Source organism: Xylocopa sonorina, chromosome 4 (genome assembly GCF_050948175.1).
Source record: "Xylocopa sonorina isolate GNS202 chromosome 4, iyXylSono1_principal, whole genome shotgun sequence".
NCBI lineage: Eukaryota > Metazoa > Arthropoda > Insecta > Hymenoptera > Apidae > Xylocopa > Xylocopa sonorina.
In genome coordinates this window covers 6745893-6761070 of record NC_135196.1, presented here as the reverse complement: position 1 = coordinate 6761070, position 15178 = coordinate 6745893, and the positions used below count along the sequence as shown (strand labels likewise).

General features: G+C 44.7%; 1 protein-coding gene across 1 annotated transcript in view; it reads left to right on the top strand.

Annotated features, from left to right (window-relative positions):
- LOC143423283 (uncharacterized) overlaps positions 1–15178 on the top strand; it is a 42435-nt gene that overhangs the window by 23980 nt on the left and 3277 nt on the right. The window contains exons 3-6 of the mRNA XM_076894498.1: positions 6259–6462; positions 8005–8343; positions 9094–9416; positions 10913–15167. Coding sequence (XP_076750613.1) covers positions 6259–6462; positions 8005–8343; positions 9094–9416; positions 10913–15167 — 5121 coding nt within the window. The remainder of the gene's footprint in view (positions 1–6258; positions 6463–8004; positions 8344–9093; positions 9417–10912; positions 15168–15178) is intronic.

Below are 15178 nucleotides of genomic sequence, written 5' to 3'. Positions count from 1 at the left end.
GGGCTCGCGGTGTCTCCATGGACATGAAGACGTCCTGGGCAGCCCAACAGCTGACATCCTCCTGCTCCAATTTCAATAACGTGGTACCGCCTCTGTGACTAACATTCTACCAGAAAACGTCGCCGTTTCATATCGCGAGAGATTCTTACGTAGAGAAAAGAATATCGAATGGCATCGCGCAGTTCACTAGCACCATGGAATTATACTTTAATCCCAGAATTCGATTTTTCTAGACATTATACAAGTACGATATCACTTGCACTATTTTTGTAGAGAAACTTTCATGCATCTTGATTTTATGTATTTTAATGCACGTACGATTCGCGAAAAATGGCAATCGCAAGCTAGTTAAAGGAACTACTCGCAGATGCACGAATGTGAAGGATCAGAAAATTTTCTAAATCATTTCTCACGCAATTATGTTAATCGATCCAGAACACTGTTGATCCACGTAAATTCGTGATCCACGAAACTTGGTAAAAGTACCATTTAAGGGACCACTGTCCACGGACAGCGCGACAGAGAACTCTCCACTGTCATCGTTTCGCGTGTCCAAAGGAAAACAGCGAATCGATGTCAACGGACCCCGATCTGAAAAGGATCGGTGGCCATTCGCGATTCAACGTGCCACGGAGGAGCCTGAGAATCGCGGTTCTGGCACACATAACCATGTATAGAGGAGAAGGCACGCGTTCTCGGGTACACCTTTTGCTTTTCAGAACTGTGTCCGATGTGTCATTCATGCGGCGCTCCGAGCAGCCAGTTTCTCCTTTTCCGTACCCCGATACTCCCGTTGGTCGACGTTTTCGAAACACCAGGCCGCGATTCTCGATTCAACTCTTTCATCCTATTCAGCGAGGGAACAGATTTTTCTAACCTTTCGGTCAAGAAATAGATCTGCTCGCATCCCCACTTCCATGTTGCCAATCACTTTAAATAGCGTGCACAGCAGATTGATTGCGATTTTGATAGTGTCAGACACGTAGAAAATTCAGATCACTGATTCTTGTTACAAATTCGACGTCGTTCGAAAGCGTCAGAGGTTTCGAGGTTTTCTTTACAGAATTGCAAATCGAATGGGTATCAGTTCATCCCCAGGTTGCAAAACACTTATCATGCTTTTTTTCTTTCCTCGGGTCCATTCCTCTCCGGTTGAGCCTCGATACGAACCAAATTGCGGGGCATCGCGCGTTTTCTTGCGAAACGTTCGACGTTGACCTCCTTTTCTCCGCAGCTTCTTGTTTCTTTAATGTACCTGCAATCCCTGGCCCCGCCTGTCCCTTCTTTCCTCTCGTTTCGCCTATTTTTTCTTCGCTTTTCCCCGTGCTTCGGTTTTTCGCTCTGTCTCGCTCGTTTCGACGGACTGGCACACACGGTAATCCAGAGTCTTATTTAAAGGCAAGGTGAACGCACTCGACCAGCGCGTCAGGTTTTCAGTTCCACCCACGCGCGAGCCACGCGCCCGCTTGGCTGTTATTTTCGAAAATAAAAATTCCCACGCCCGCCCGTCTTCGTTTTCGAGCATCTGCACGCCCTTTATCTGGTGTTTAGCGAGGATCCTTTCCCTTTCTGGCACGCTCCACGTGGAGAACGTTGGGGGAAATGGCGCGAATGGGGGTTGGATTCAACGACGAGGCGCATTCGATCGATTTGCAGTTGCACTTTGCATTCTTTTCGTTTGAAAACCTGATCCGTGATCCTTTTATAGTGTACGAGGAATCTTATATTTCAAAAAACAGCTGAATTAATCTGAAAATAATTACTTAATCACTACAATTCACATAATTTTATTAGTGGCCATTTCGCGTTGGTATCCTAAGGTACATTTCAAAGCAAAATCTCCCAATATAGTTAAATAACAAATTTATATTCGATATAACGGAGACTGATAGCAATTTGACTTTCTTTTTAAACGAATAAAACCGCAGAAATTGATACGAAGCTTTGTACATTATCTAATTTTATACTTCGTGAAATAGCACACGTATGCCAAACAGATACCTAATTGCGTGCTTCTAACTACAATCGATTGGTTACATAGTTACGCTTTCAATAGCTGGCTTGTAAATCGTTAGTGAACGGATTGCAAAACTAACGCAACAACTCAAAAAGGAAATAAATTAATGCAATAGAATTTAATAAGTTGAAACTATGTAAAATTGAATAATCTGGTTTAGTTTTTGATATTTCAATGATGAACTCGAATGAACAACAAAGATATAGTAATCAATATCGTACATTATTAACAATGTACATACGACACATACGTACGTACATATATGTGAATTTAGGAGTCTCTGTTTCGTTATTTTCGCGCGAAAAAAATTAAGGCAGTCGATGGTCAGATCGATTAAATGCTCGCTGCTTTCGACAAGTTTCATGGCACTATAACTTCCCCGAAGTTTACTGATCGACAGATGGAAAGTTCTGCGAAGCTGGTTTTCAATCGACTTGGACAGAGAATACTGCCAGAGCGGTATGACCTGATTGAGCAAGAGTGTGTACTTTTTAATGAGCCAGGTGGATTAAAAAAGTGCGCGGCACAATTTTGACCAGGAAACTAACTTTAAAAATCGGAAACCACGGAATATTAAAAATGAATCTTTAAATAGAGTGATGGAAACGATCTTATATTACTTTCAATATTCTGCTCGTCACGCGGAGTAATTTTCGTCGATCAATGACGATCAACGAAAGAAAATGGCAGCTGCTCGATTGAACGCGAACAACGGTGTCGTAGCCGTGAATGAGTGAATATTTTACGAATCGGTTGATGGAAGAGACGGACGCTAATCGACGTCCAATCAACGTCTCGTTATCATTACGGATTACGCGTTCACGACCGATCGGGTCAGGAATTTGCACGTGTACAAAGCGAGACAGCACGGGCTCATTAGGAATAAATCAATTAGCTGGCCATTTGATTGTCCAGCCAATTAACAGTTTCGTCTTGATTATCAAACAATACTTGATCTTTCAACGAAGACAGATCTCGGTTACGGAGTCGCGCATACGCGTTTGATGCATCGTTGTTACGTCACGTGATTGCAAATGCTTACGAATTATTTTGAACGTCTCTGACTTCGATCAAAGGACAGATAGTATCTACTTTTTGACACCTCGTTATGATCAAAATGTATTCGCATAAATTATGAGACAGATTGCGCTCAAAAGTGACATTTTAATTTAACAACTGACAGATGTACCGACTTAGAAAAAGGATGATTTTGACAATATATCAAGCATAGCACATTCAAATGAGAAATTTCAGGTACTTTTTGATCATAAGGTATATTACTGTATCTGAAAATCAACGAAAGATAAATTCAAAGGTAGTACGTTCGACTCCACCTTTCGTTGAAGTATTTATAAGAATGTTCATGTTCGATGAACATCTCGACGAAGAAGAAATAAGGTCGATTAGACGTAATTAAGGTTGTCCTTTAATTAAATTAATATCAAAGAAAAGTTATATCAAAGATTTTATCTGTTAGCAGGTCAGAACTTCTCTTAAAAATTTCCACACGTTTTAATTAAGACCGTAATGGCGCGTGTAATTAAATGTCGAATTTATTTGTCTACAAAATTAACATTTTTATTTTAATCAAAGTTCTGACATGCAAGAATTTGATAAAAAATACGAAGCCACGAGGCATACACATTCGTTGCTCAATTTTCAAAATTTAGCTAGATTTCATCCCTCTAAAATATACTTAAACAGACGATTTCTTACTCGTCAATGAAAAACATGGCAATTACAAGAAACGTAACGAGTTTTATCTAAGGTGAGATTCCAAAGAGCTCACGTTCTCAACCTTTTTCCGTCGCACTGGTATTAAGCTCTGATCGCGCAAGAGTTTATCCCAGCAAATGCTTAAAGGCCTATTTACATGTACGCCCGGGGGATCAAGTTAAACTGGGCCGCGCGTAATCTTGGGCTTAACCTAACGCTCACTAAATACTCGCGGAACGTATGCAGCATCCGGGGACCGGAAGAAGTAACGAAGAAAGCAAGTGCTCTCGTAGAGCAGAATGCACGGTGGTCGCGCTGCGTTGCAGCGGATGCAGTTATTGGCGTGCATCGCGCGCGTTACGACGCTGGTCGCGCGGTTGTGAACGAGATAAAGTTCGCGATGAAATTCCACTGATTCGCTCGTGACCAGGAGGAAAGTGGACAGTTTCCTGTCGCGTCGGCTCGTTCAGTGTTCCCACGATTTTTACAGTCGGTTTTATTAACAATCACGAGACGCACCGCGACATGTTGGATCCGCTCGAGAGGCTGATTCCGCGCGTCGAATGAAAAAAGTTCGTACGCACGACCAGCCTGGCCTTATTTACGAAATGCAGCCAGTTTTACGCTGGAATAATCGTCTCGATGAAACCTCGCTCGGATGAACTCGAAGCAGTGACGTGGCTGAACCGAATGGGACGTAAACTGGTTGATACTACGGTTTCCGTCCCATCGTTTATAAATAACGTATCATATTTATTCCACGATCGTTTAACTGTTCTGTGAACGCAGTGGCGATTGGAAACGTTAAATTACTGCCTGTGTTACGGGATTAAACATAACTTTCAAGAATATCGAATGGTACCAAGAGATGTTAGTACGACGACACTTAGAGTGCAAGGTATTTATTTTCTCTCTAACTAACGACACGTCGAATCGAACGATAAGGAATTCATACCCGTTAATTATCGACATCAACAGCGTTAGGAAATATTGGGAAACTCGATACACGTATACCTCATTGATTGTGGTAAAACTGATAGAAGAGAACTTGTACATGCGGTCGCAATAACCGCGGCGAATTAACGGACGGACCATCGACTTGAGTAGGGTAACGAGTTTACTAACCCCTTCGCATGTAGGTTAAAAGGAATCGATGAAACTGTGCGGAGTGCAAGGCACCGCGTATGCATCGCTCGCACTATAACCAGAGCGACTATCGTTGGAGGGGTGCGCACCCCCACGAGTTGTAGACAAGCCAGCGTGGACATCGCTTGTGTGCCTTGGCCTCGTCTAATTAGTTTCTGAACGTTGCAAAAATCGATCGAAATATTTTATCGCTCTCGTCTCGGTTAGCTCGAGATGACTCGCGACAAGAAAGGATGGTCCTTGTTTAATTATTTCCACGCAGGAAACGAGACCCTCCGAGTGGCACCAGGATCAATCGAACGTAAAACGGAAGTGTTCGTTTAATTATTTCCGCGATGGAGAACGAACGTCTGAGTGGCCCAGATGAATCGAGCAAACAGGAGGACGCTTTGTGTAATTATTTTCGCGATGGAAACCTGCTGCCAAGTGATTCCAGGATCGATTAGACGAAAGGGAAAAAGTCTTTGTTTAATCGCCCGCCTCCGAGAGATCCGAGATCGATCGAACGGAAAGGAGAACGCTTCGTCCCGTTATTTTCACGATAGCAATCGAACTTTCGAGTGATCCACGCTCGATTAAACGAGAGGGGGCGAGTTTTTTTCTTTTTTTTTTCTAATTATGCATCCCAACGAAACGTTTAAGCCTTTATCTAATTACTTCGCCGATAGAAAGTCCCTCTGTGCGCGTCTGGTTAATTCGTCGATGCGAGAGTGTAGAAGCTAGTGTGTAATAAGAGGACGTACGGTTGGGCACATTTCTAATTACACGAATCGAAACGAAACAAGTTCTATGTGAGAAAAGTGAGTGCCTCGCGATAGTCGGAGGGAAAATTACAGTGAATGGAAGACACGGGTTGTTGGAATGAACACTCGTGTTGCTTGGAAATGGAAAGCGCACTAATAAGTTACTAAAACGAAGGATAGAATGTTTTGTAATAAGTTTCACCCTCTTCTTTAGAAAGAATGTTTCATAGTTTTTCAATGAACGTTTTCGTTGTCTGAAAGTGAAGAATGCACAGTGATTCATCGTTCCATTGTTAGAGAGGCGATAATTAACGAAGAAAATTTTCCTGTTAAAAATCCTCAACTCCAAAAGTCGTATCACCCCTTAATTCGTATTCTTCATAAGAAGAATCTTACGTGTACAACTTCTAACCCTATACAAACTCACAAACGATACAACCCTTACCAAACTACCAGCTACAAGAACCAATAACTTAGACAAAAAATCCCTATTCTGATAATCAAAATTGAATTCGTCACAGAAACAGCTCCAAATTAACGTGTTTGATCAGAATCTAAGAAACTGCTCGTTCACCAGTCACCAATCATCGATAGATCATGATAAAATTGCGGTTGAACCATATGCGATTGTCGCAGGCTCGGTTCCAGCAGAAGCAGCTGCAGGAAAAGGAGCAGAAGTTGCTGCAGCTTTACGATCAGCAACAGCAACGGGCTTATCAGGTGGTGCAACGGGGCAGCGCCAGTTCCAACGGCTCGAGTCATTCCACCACCGTCAGCCAGCACACCGTCACGAAAACCTCGAGCAGCAGCCACGCAACCTCGACCTCGCAAGGTGGAAAGGTGAGCGATTCCTCGCGTGGAGACGCGCCGCGCGTTGTCGTTACGTGATTTCACGCTACGCTCCCTTGAATCAGCTAATGGCCACTGTTTCGTGGCCAGGAACCAGAGACACTAATGTCGCGTCGCTTCGGATGCAATTCTCGTCGCATTCTTTCTTACGCGAATCGTAACGAGCCTTCGTAACCCGCCTTCGCGTTCGCCACGTGTTTCTAATTTGAATTGCTCGTTGCACGCGTAGTGTTCGTTGTTTTTTGGCACGATGTTCTATCCGCATGTGCATGCATGGAAGACACGAGTAGAACTGTACAATTTAGATTCCTTGTTTATGTAAATTTGATTTTGGAAACGAGAGTGTAATCTATACTGTATTCGTCAAACGCGTGTTGCTTTGGTTTGCTGTTGAGGATGAAAGAGGAAAAATGGAAAAAAAGAGAGAAGAAGGAGAGAAGTGGACTTATCAGTAAGGCTACCTGGCAGCAGCTGCCTCAGACGTGGGGATGTTAGGGATAGGTCCAAGTTGTATACATTGAAACGGATGGATTATCGTATTCCTTGGGGAAATGGTGGGTGTCGTTGTCCCTCTAGTGACGAGTGTTGGAGGAACGCCACAAACGTTTTCAGTATTGACCAATTTGATCCATTTTTTTTTTTTTAAGTTCGATGCATGGCGACAATATCTTTCAAAACAGAAAGAAGTTGCTTTTCTAATATTGAATAATTTTGGAAATTTCTCTTGAAGGGCAGATGTTTCTTGTAATTTTATCTGCAAAATAAATCCCTTCTGGGATCTAATCGCATGATTTCGCACGCTGTTTCGTCGCTGTGCAACAGTGGCATCTCTCGAGTATCTCCTCCTGTAACAAAAAGAATATCGTACGTGTAAAGTAACGCGTTTAGAAACAAATCTGTACATTAATTTACATTTGACGGTTTTTAAATGATTTTACAAAATTCGAGATGTTCGTTGTTCGACGAGGGAAAAGTGGAGTCCCGTGGTTGCTGTTAAAAGAAAGGTAAAAAACATTCAGAGTTTGCCGAACCTTGACCGCAATCTTGAGAATTTGCGAGCGCGCATAGCCGAGCGTGGAACCAGTTTGTCGGGAAGTGAAATTATGTCAGCAAGTAAAGCAAACTCGCGGGTAGTATCGAACGAATTCACTGCGAATATCTGGTCCACTTGTAGAGGCCGATAAAGCCGTATAAATTGATGCTACAAAGTGAGTACTTTCCCAAAGTACGACAACTATGACCTACTGATTCATTCGACGAACCAAAATGATTCCTACAATCATTATTCTTAAAATACCAATTAACGCTCGATTAATTCTTACATTCTACATCCACCGTTAATTAATTCATCCTCCGCTCTTCCTTCCAACAAAATTAGAAATTTCTTTAACTCTTAATACGCTTAAAAAGAAATCGAGATCTTTCGAAAACCCGCGCGCCATTAATTACACGCTCGTCGTACAAATTAGGGTAGTCGAGCGCAACGTAACGAGCCCCAATAATCGTCTCTGTCTCTCTGTTCGTGGCGCGAAGGTGAGGCAGATGTTCGATGAAAGACGACAAACGAACGTGAAGGGCATCGATAGGAGCTACCCCCTGGAGCCCCTGGAGAACAAACCGCGGAAACAGGCGAACGGAAACGGCGTACAGAAGAACGGAAATTTGACGGTGAACCGACAGTCCGTGACTGTAAAGCGAGTGGCCAGGGCCGACGTGAACAGCAATTTGAACGGCGGCAAACCGGTCGTCTCGTATCACGAGGAAATCACTCGAGAATCGTACGGAGCGCCGATACGCCAGCAACAGGACGATGACGAGTTTGGTAACGAGAACTACGTCGCGCAATACGCGAACGGAAACCATCGGGACGAGGTAATACGCGGTCGTGGAAACAAGAGAATTTTTTTATCTTCTGATATATGATTTGTACGAGCACAAAAGGATGCTTCCTGCATCCTCGATTCATATTGTTCTTCTAAAAATCGTCGAGAAATAATTTCTACAACCTATCTCGTTTATCGCACGTGTTATTATTTTTCTATGAAAAATGATTTTTTTATAAATGATTAGGATATATACGCGTGGAGGTACGAACAAATTGTGAATTACATCACGATGGAAATTAATCCTTACTCGGGCGTAGAACAGGCACGATATAAATGTAAAACCCAGAAGGAGTTTTCATAAGGGAAGAAGTAGGATTTCTAAGAAGATTCCAACTTCTTTCATATCGCTGGAATAGAATTCCGGGAAAGGGTGTAAAGTCAGGGGCGAAATTTCTTAATTAGTTTATGAAGCGCAGAATAAATTAGTAAAGGTTGAATAAACAGAATTTAACGAGATTTTTAATTAAAATCGTTCAAATGTTCCTAGCTATCGAGGTTGTGCAATCGAGGTACCATTGTATAGCAAATAATTACAGTTCTACCATTATTCAATTCGACTGATTACATTTAATTACGTTCGATGGTATTAAACGAAATTTAACACACTTCGTGGGAACGAAAATTTTTATATCGGACGATACACTGAATCTACATTGGATATTAGAGGATCGTGATTCATCAAACGCTCTGGATAATCACGTGCGCGAGAGTTAATAATTAAATTACTTTCGAGCAGACACACATCGAGGAAGTTCTGGACGAGGACGCGATGGAGAGGAATCACATGATGGTTAAACTTCATCTGATGGAGTACGACGAGACGCTCAAGCACCGCGTTAAAAACGACCTCGAGAGCGAGGAATTCCCGGTGGATTACATGGTGGATGTCCCTGACAAGATCCCGAAACAAAGCGTTACCAAAAAGTTGTCCCAAGCTGAGATCAGATTGGAACGCTTCAAACACGCGAACGCGAAGCGTGTTAACAGCATCACGAAGAATCCGAGTACCGTTCCAAAGAAACGATCCGACCCGATCTATCCGGCGAAATCTACTTCCAGGTGCGTGAAATCATTGCAATACAGATCGAGTAACATCGATGCTTTTTAGCCGATTTGTGAGCAAGGTGAGAGCGTAGTTATTTTCGCAGATCTCTGTCGGATCAGTTAGCAAATGTATTGTGTTAGTATGTTACTCGTTGAGGGTAGACTGCCAATTCTCTTTGAAAACAACTATTTATTTCTGTGCTCGAGTAGTAACCATGAATCATTAATTAACCTCTGGTAGCGCTTCCTTAAAAATACTCACACGATGCTAAATGGAAATATACAGGATTGATCCAGAAAATTGAACACGTGTTACTCTCAAAATTAAAGAACAACGGCATCGATTAAATCATGTGTGATAAGAGAAAAAATTTGTCAAAGTTTCTGAATAGTGTGAATCTGATTGAGCAATTCAAACACGCGTCTTTAAACATGGTGGACGTGCAAGAAAGATGCAAGAGCAATGTACAAGCTCTAAAGCGTGCAATTCTCATATATTATAATTGCAATATATTATCGCCTATTTCTTACATCGACTACCAATTCGTAAATCAAAAAAGAGCGTTCTTTATGCGTTCACAATAACTTGTATATCGTTTACAATAATTAATGTCACTGCGAAAGGAAAAAAACCACGTAAATTAAAGCGCGAACAGATCACGTTCGCCGATGATCGAATTGAATCTTGACAAATCCAAACTCTCCAGCCGCTAATTGGCATAAAGTGCTAACAATCCGTCGCTGCTTTCGCCCCGCCACCCCCGCCGCCGCCGCCCCTACGCCGATTAATTTCTCGTTGCATAATTGCGATCGCTGGCTAGGCTCGACTCGTTTAAACCCACGCAATCGTAGTAGCCTAACAATACACACGCTGGAGGCGATCACCCTCGAAAGAGCAGGCAAATGGCGCGTTTCCGGGAGTAGTAGAAAAGAGGCGCAGCGTCTCCGGTTTGTCGCACAACGGAGGAAGACGATGCTCCCTAATTTATACGTCCGCCTAACATTAAAGCTATCGGAGAAAGGATAATCAGGGCAGAAGGACATTAAACGCTCCATCATCAGCATAACAGCCATTCGCCAAGCATGAAACCATTGTTGCAGCGAAACGAGTAAAGAATGGAGAGACACACGAAGGCGAAGCGGAAGAGCCCTGTAAAACATTAATCACGCGATACACGACACGTACGAACTTTGCGTTTTCTACGAATCTCGCCTATTTCTACGCAGCTTCACCGCAACCACTCAATTTTAACAAAGCTATTGTAATACAATCGATCGTACTATGTAAGATCCTGCTGCAAGGTCCTGCCGCGTCGAAGGATCAGGCGAAAGCATATTTCTTCCAGTCATTTCTCCCTGCTATCATTCACTGTCGGCTAACCGCAACCAGTTTAACACGAGGTAACGAACGAAACGAGCATCGTAGAGATAAGGACAGAGGGATGAAGTAAGGACTTCTGCAACTTGCGAACGAGACGAAGAACCGATTTATACCGATTCTGATTCCGCAGCGAAAGCAGAGCGAAGACTAGAACGCGAGAGGTGTTGGACAGTGGATCGAGCGACAAAAGGACCAATCGTGCAGGTAGCAGAACGATCGACAGGATCTATGAAAATGTGGACCACGCGAAAATGGTTTGGGACCCGCAGAACAGTCCTCGACGAAGGGAAAATAGTCCAAGATTGGACGCAACGCGAAGAAGCGAGAGTCCAAAATTCTTTCGCAAGGAGTCTGACAAGTCTTCCGCTACGTATGCGATCGATTCGAAGACTGCAAGGAAATCGTCACCTGAATTTACGAAAGGCGTTGAAAAACGAAGCGAAAGTTTCGATTTTTTGGAGACTACGAGATCACGTAGTAACAGTCCCAGATTCTTTTGCAAGGAATCTGAAAAATCTGCTACAACGTACGCAATCGACTCGAAGACTGCGAGAAGATTATCATCTGAACTGACCAAGGACAAAATACGAAGAAGCGAGAGTCCCAAATTCTTCTGCAAAGAGTCTGAAATGTCTGCTACTACGTACGCGATTGATTCGAAGACTGCAAGGAAATTATCGTCTGAAGAGTCTACAGATAGAATACGCAGAAGTGACAGTCCGAAATTCTTTTGCAAAGAGACGGAAAAATCGGCTACGACTTACGCGATGGACTCTTCGAGTTTAATATCGCCAGATTATATGAAAGACACGGAAAGTTCGCTACTGAAAATGGCGAAAGGATCTGCGGGTATAGACACAGTGGACGAAAAGGACATCAAATTTTCCACGCGAAGATCCTCTTCTCCAAAGGATGAAAAATATGAGAACCAGAAGAAATTGAAATCGTCTAATGTCTTCGAGCGTCTAAGAAGAGATCGCAGCTCGAGCCCTCAATCCTTCCATCGCGAGAGTAAGAAATCAACCACAACAACGAGTATCGATACTAAAAATATTAAATCTGGCTCAAAATCCTTCAATTTCAATGAGAAAATTATAAATAAACGTAGCGTAAGTCCACAAATTTCGTCTAAAAAACATGCCTCGACAGCTGAGAATGATATTAAATCGAAATCGCCAGACTTGCTGAGCAAATTCTTCAGAAAGTCCAGCCCTAGTCCACAGTTCTTCGCTTCAGATTCTGAGAGCTGCGCGACTATCATGATGGTAACACCAGAGACGATAACTAAACCAAGAGCAGAATTTACAGACACCAAAAAGAGTGTACAAAGTTCTGCGTCTCGAGTTTCGACACCTGCTCCATCAACTGCGAGTACAATGACAGACTCAAAAAGAAGGACTTTGAAAGAAAGCAGCAAGGAAAGTACGAAACATTTCGTATCAAGCTCGCGACTTTTCTCTCAACAGTTGACGAAAGACATAAGGGACGATCGCGACGACTCAAAAGGCACAGTTTTATCAACAGAAACAGAGGATCTACGTTTGTCTCGTGGTTCATCCCCATTGTCACTGAAGGACATGAGAGCACCCAGTCCAACGAGAACGCAACTTCATCGCGCAGGAGCTGAGAAACCCAACGAACCCACTGAAAGGGTCAGCAGTCGTTCTCCGTCTCCCAGATCCCAAAAAATCCAGGACACCAGAGAAAAACCACCAGAATTCTATTGTTACGAGACAGAGAAGTCCGCCACAACCGTGAGTCTGAAGCCACCACCACCTAAAGTCAGTTCAAAGAGAGGATCCAAGAGTCCAAGACCAACAGAGCAGGTCATTAAGCGACCATTGGCAAAATCGAAGAAGCCAGAAAGTCCAACGAGGAATATCGAGAATAGATCATCGAAAAGTCCCGACGACGTGGCTACAACGAAGGATAGCAAACTTCTGAGTCGCAGAGGGTCGTCCCCGCATGTCCTTCGATCGACCAAACTGATCCGCGACGCCATGAATCGTCAAGGTGACAGGAATCAGGGTGAACACGCTTCAGAGAGGGGTTCCAAGTCGCGAAGTTCTTCGAGCGGTTCCGCGGACGGAATATCGATTGGTTTGAAACAGCGAGCGAGGATGAACGAAGAGGACAAGGGAACCATGGCGGATGGAGAAGTTGAGGGAAGAATTGGAACGCCAGCTGCTCGCGAACACCCCGCTGAATCGAACCGTAGGTGCTCCACGTCCGCGGAGGTGGATACGGAGATTCAAGAAATCGTCATGTCCGATCAATACGTGGAACGGGAGCAGCTTCGTGGCACTTACACGAGATCCAGTGGCAAGACATCGACGGACGAGAAACTAGTCGCGTATTCTCCGCAGAAAGCGACCAAGAAGAGGGGATCTCTGTTCGAGTCCAGCGTTTTCGAGCCTTTGAAAAGAGATCGTCGAGAAGCGTGCGACAGGAGGCAGAGGGTTGGTTCGAGTCGTGCGCCATCGAACGTGTCTAGTAGCCCTTCTCCAACGAGAGAATCCATCGTTCGCACCTCGAAACGTCGAACAGAGTCAATCACCGCGGATAAAAAGGACGAAACGAGAATTCTTAGATCCACGTCTAGCCCTCGAATGCCTGAGAAGAAGGTAAATTTAAGGGAAGGAATTGTCGACGTTAAGTCTCGTAAATCTGCCGGTTTAAAACACGCAACAACGAGCGCGTGTAGCAGTAGTCCTTCGCCAACGAACGAGTCCATTATCCGCGTCTCGAGAGCTCGAACAGAGGAAGACGCAATGAATAAGTCTGGGAAGCAAACGGCCCGTCCGATTCGGCTGAAAGGGAAAACGATCGTTGACAGCAAGTCGATGAAAGAAAAATACGGCGGTTCGAGGTATCCGATAAGAAACGCGTGGAGCAGCAGTCCCTCGCCAACAAACGAATCGATTGCTCGGCACTCGACGCGTCGAGCGGAGAGAAATATAGCGAGTCGAAAAAGTGACGTTAAAATTTCAGGACTTCGAGAGCAGAGGCGTAGCCCGATCCACCAGATAGAGAGAAAGACGAATGCGAGGAGTGCGATTCCTGGCGAGCAGAAGAAACGGCGAACACCCTCGCCAGAAACGTCCAGGCAGGTTGAAATTTTAAAATCGATGGAACTGGTTCGTCAGGCTATGAAAGCATCGGATTTGAAAAACGAAAGAACATCGAAGTCAGTTTACAGTGAAACCGTTTCTGAGGACATCGCTAACGAGTTACGTACTGAAATCACCAAAAGCAGTTCCAGCTTATCCACCGCGATCGAGATAAAAGAATCAGGATCGAACATTGTTTCTAGAAAGGGTAGAGCCTCGTCCAGCGAGCATTACGAAAGAACAGACTCAGTGGAGTCGGCTCTGAGACGCTTCGACTCGATCGGAACGGAGCCTGGCACGGAATCAGTTCGAACCACCCTGGAGCGTAGCAAAGAGTCGATAACAGGAAAGAGACGAACCGATTCGATGGGGATCGAGATCCCCTGGGGCGATTCGAAGCCGATCTCCTTGGAGGTGCTCGATCGACCGAATTCAAATCTTTCTGGAATCCCTGGTAGCGAACGATCGACGAGAATATCTCCCAGAAAAACTTCAGCAGGGAACGCGGAGGCTGTAGCCGGAAGAAAACAGAACCAAGCGCAGGAAACACGGGGTCAGACAAAATTCGCGAAATCCAGCGAGTCGATAGGGATCGGTCGGGTCGTCGTAAAGTCGAGAACAGCCGCGTGCAAACGGAAGCTATTCCTGGCCGCCGATTCCGAGGAGGAAATTGAAACTGGAAGATCGAAATCGAGGTGCAGCCTCGACGCTATGAGAACAGTGGAACGTCTCGCTGGTGTCGGTAAAAGCGAGACGGTGGAGCCCGTGAAAACTGCGTCGAGACGGTTCGAGTTCGACGGCTTGGACGGGGCGACGTCGACGGATGCGGCGGGCAAAGAGGAAACGGACGGCACGTCAACAGGTGCGGATCGTTGTTTGTCGGTGAAACAGCTGAGATCGATCGAGGACATTCGTAAGTCCATCGAGGGTGAAAGTTTGGCTCGTGACGCGACGGGTACGTCGACGGAGTCGGCGATCGCAGGGTACGCGGCGGTACGTTCGAGCGGGGCTCGACGAACGGAGCCACGTCGAATAAATATCGATGATCGTGCTGGAAATAGAAAAGAGATATCTTTGCCGTGGCGGTCGGGGAATGCAGCGGCGGTGAACGACGCGTTCGAGGATACGGGCCGTTCGTCTGTAAAGTGTGCGATACGTTTCTCTAGGGTTGCGAAAAGTCCGAGCCCGGAGACGACGAAGGGGATGGAAACGAGCATCCGTGCGAGGAGGAATGTCCTGGCGTCGCCATCGAAGAGCCCGGACACGGTGGCCAGGGTAAGTAACGA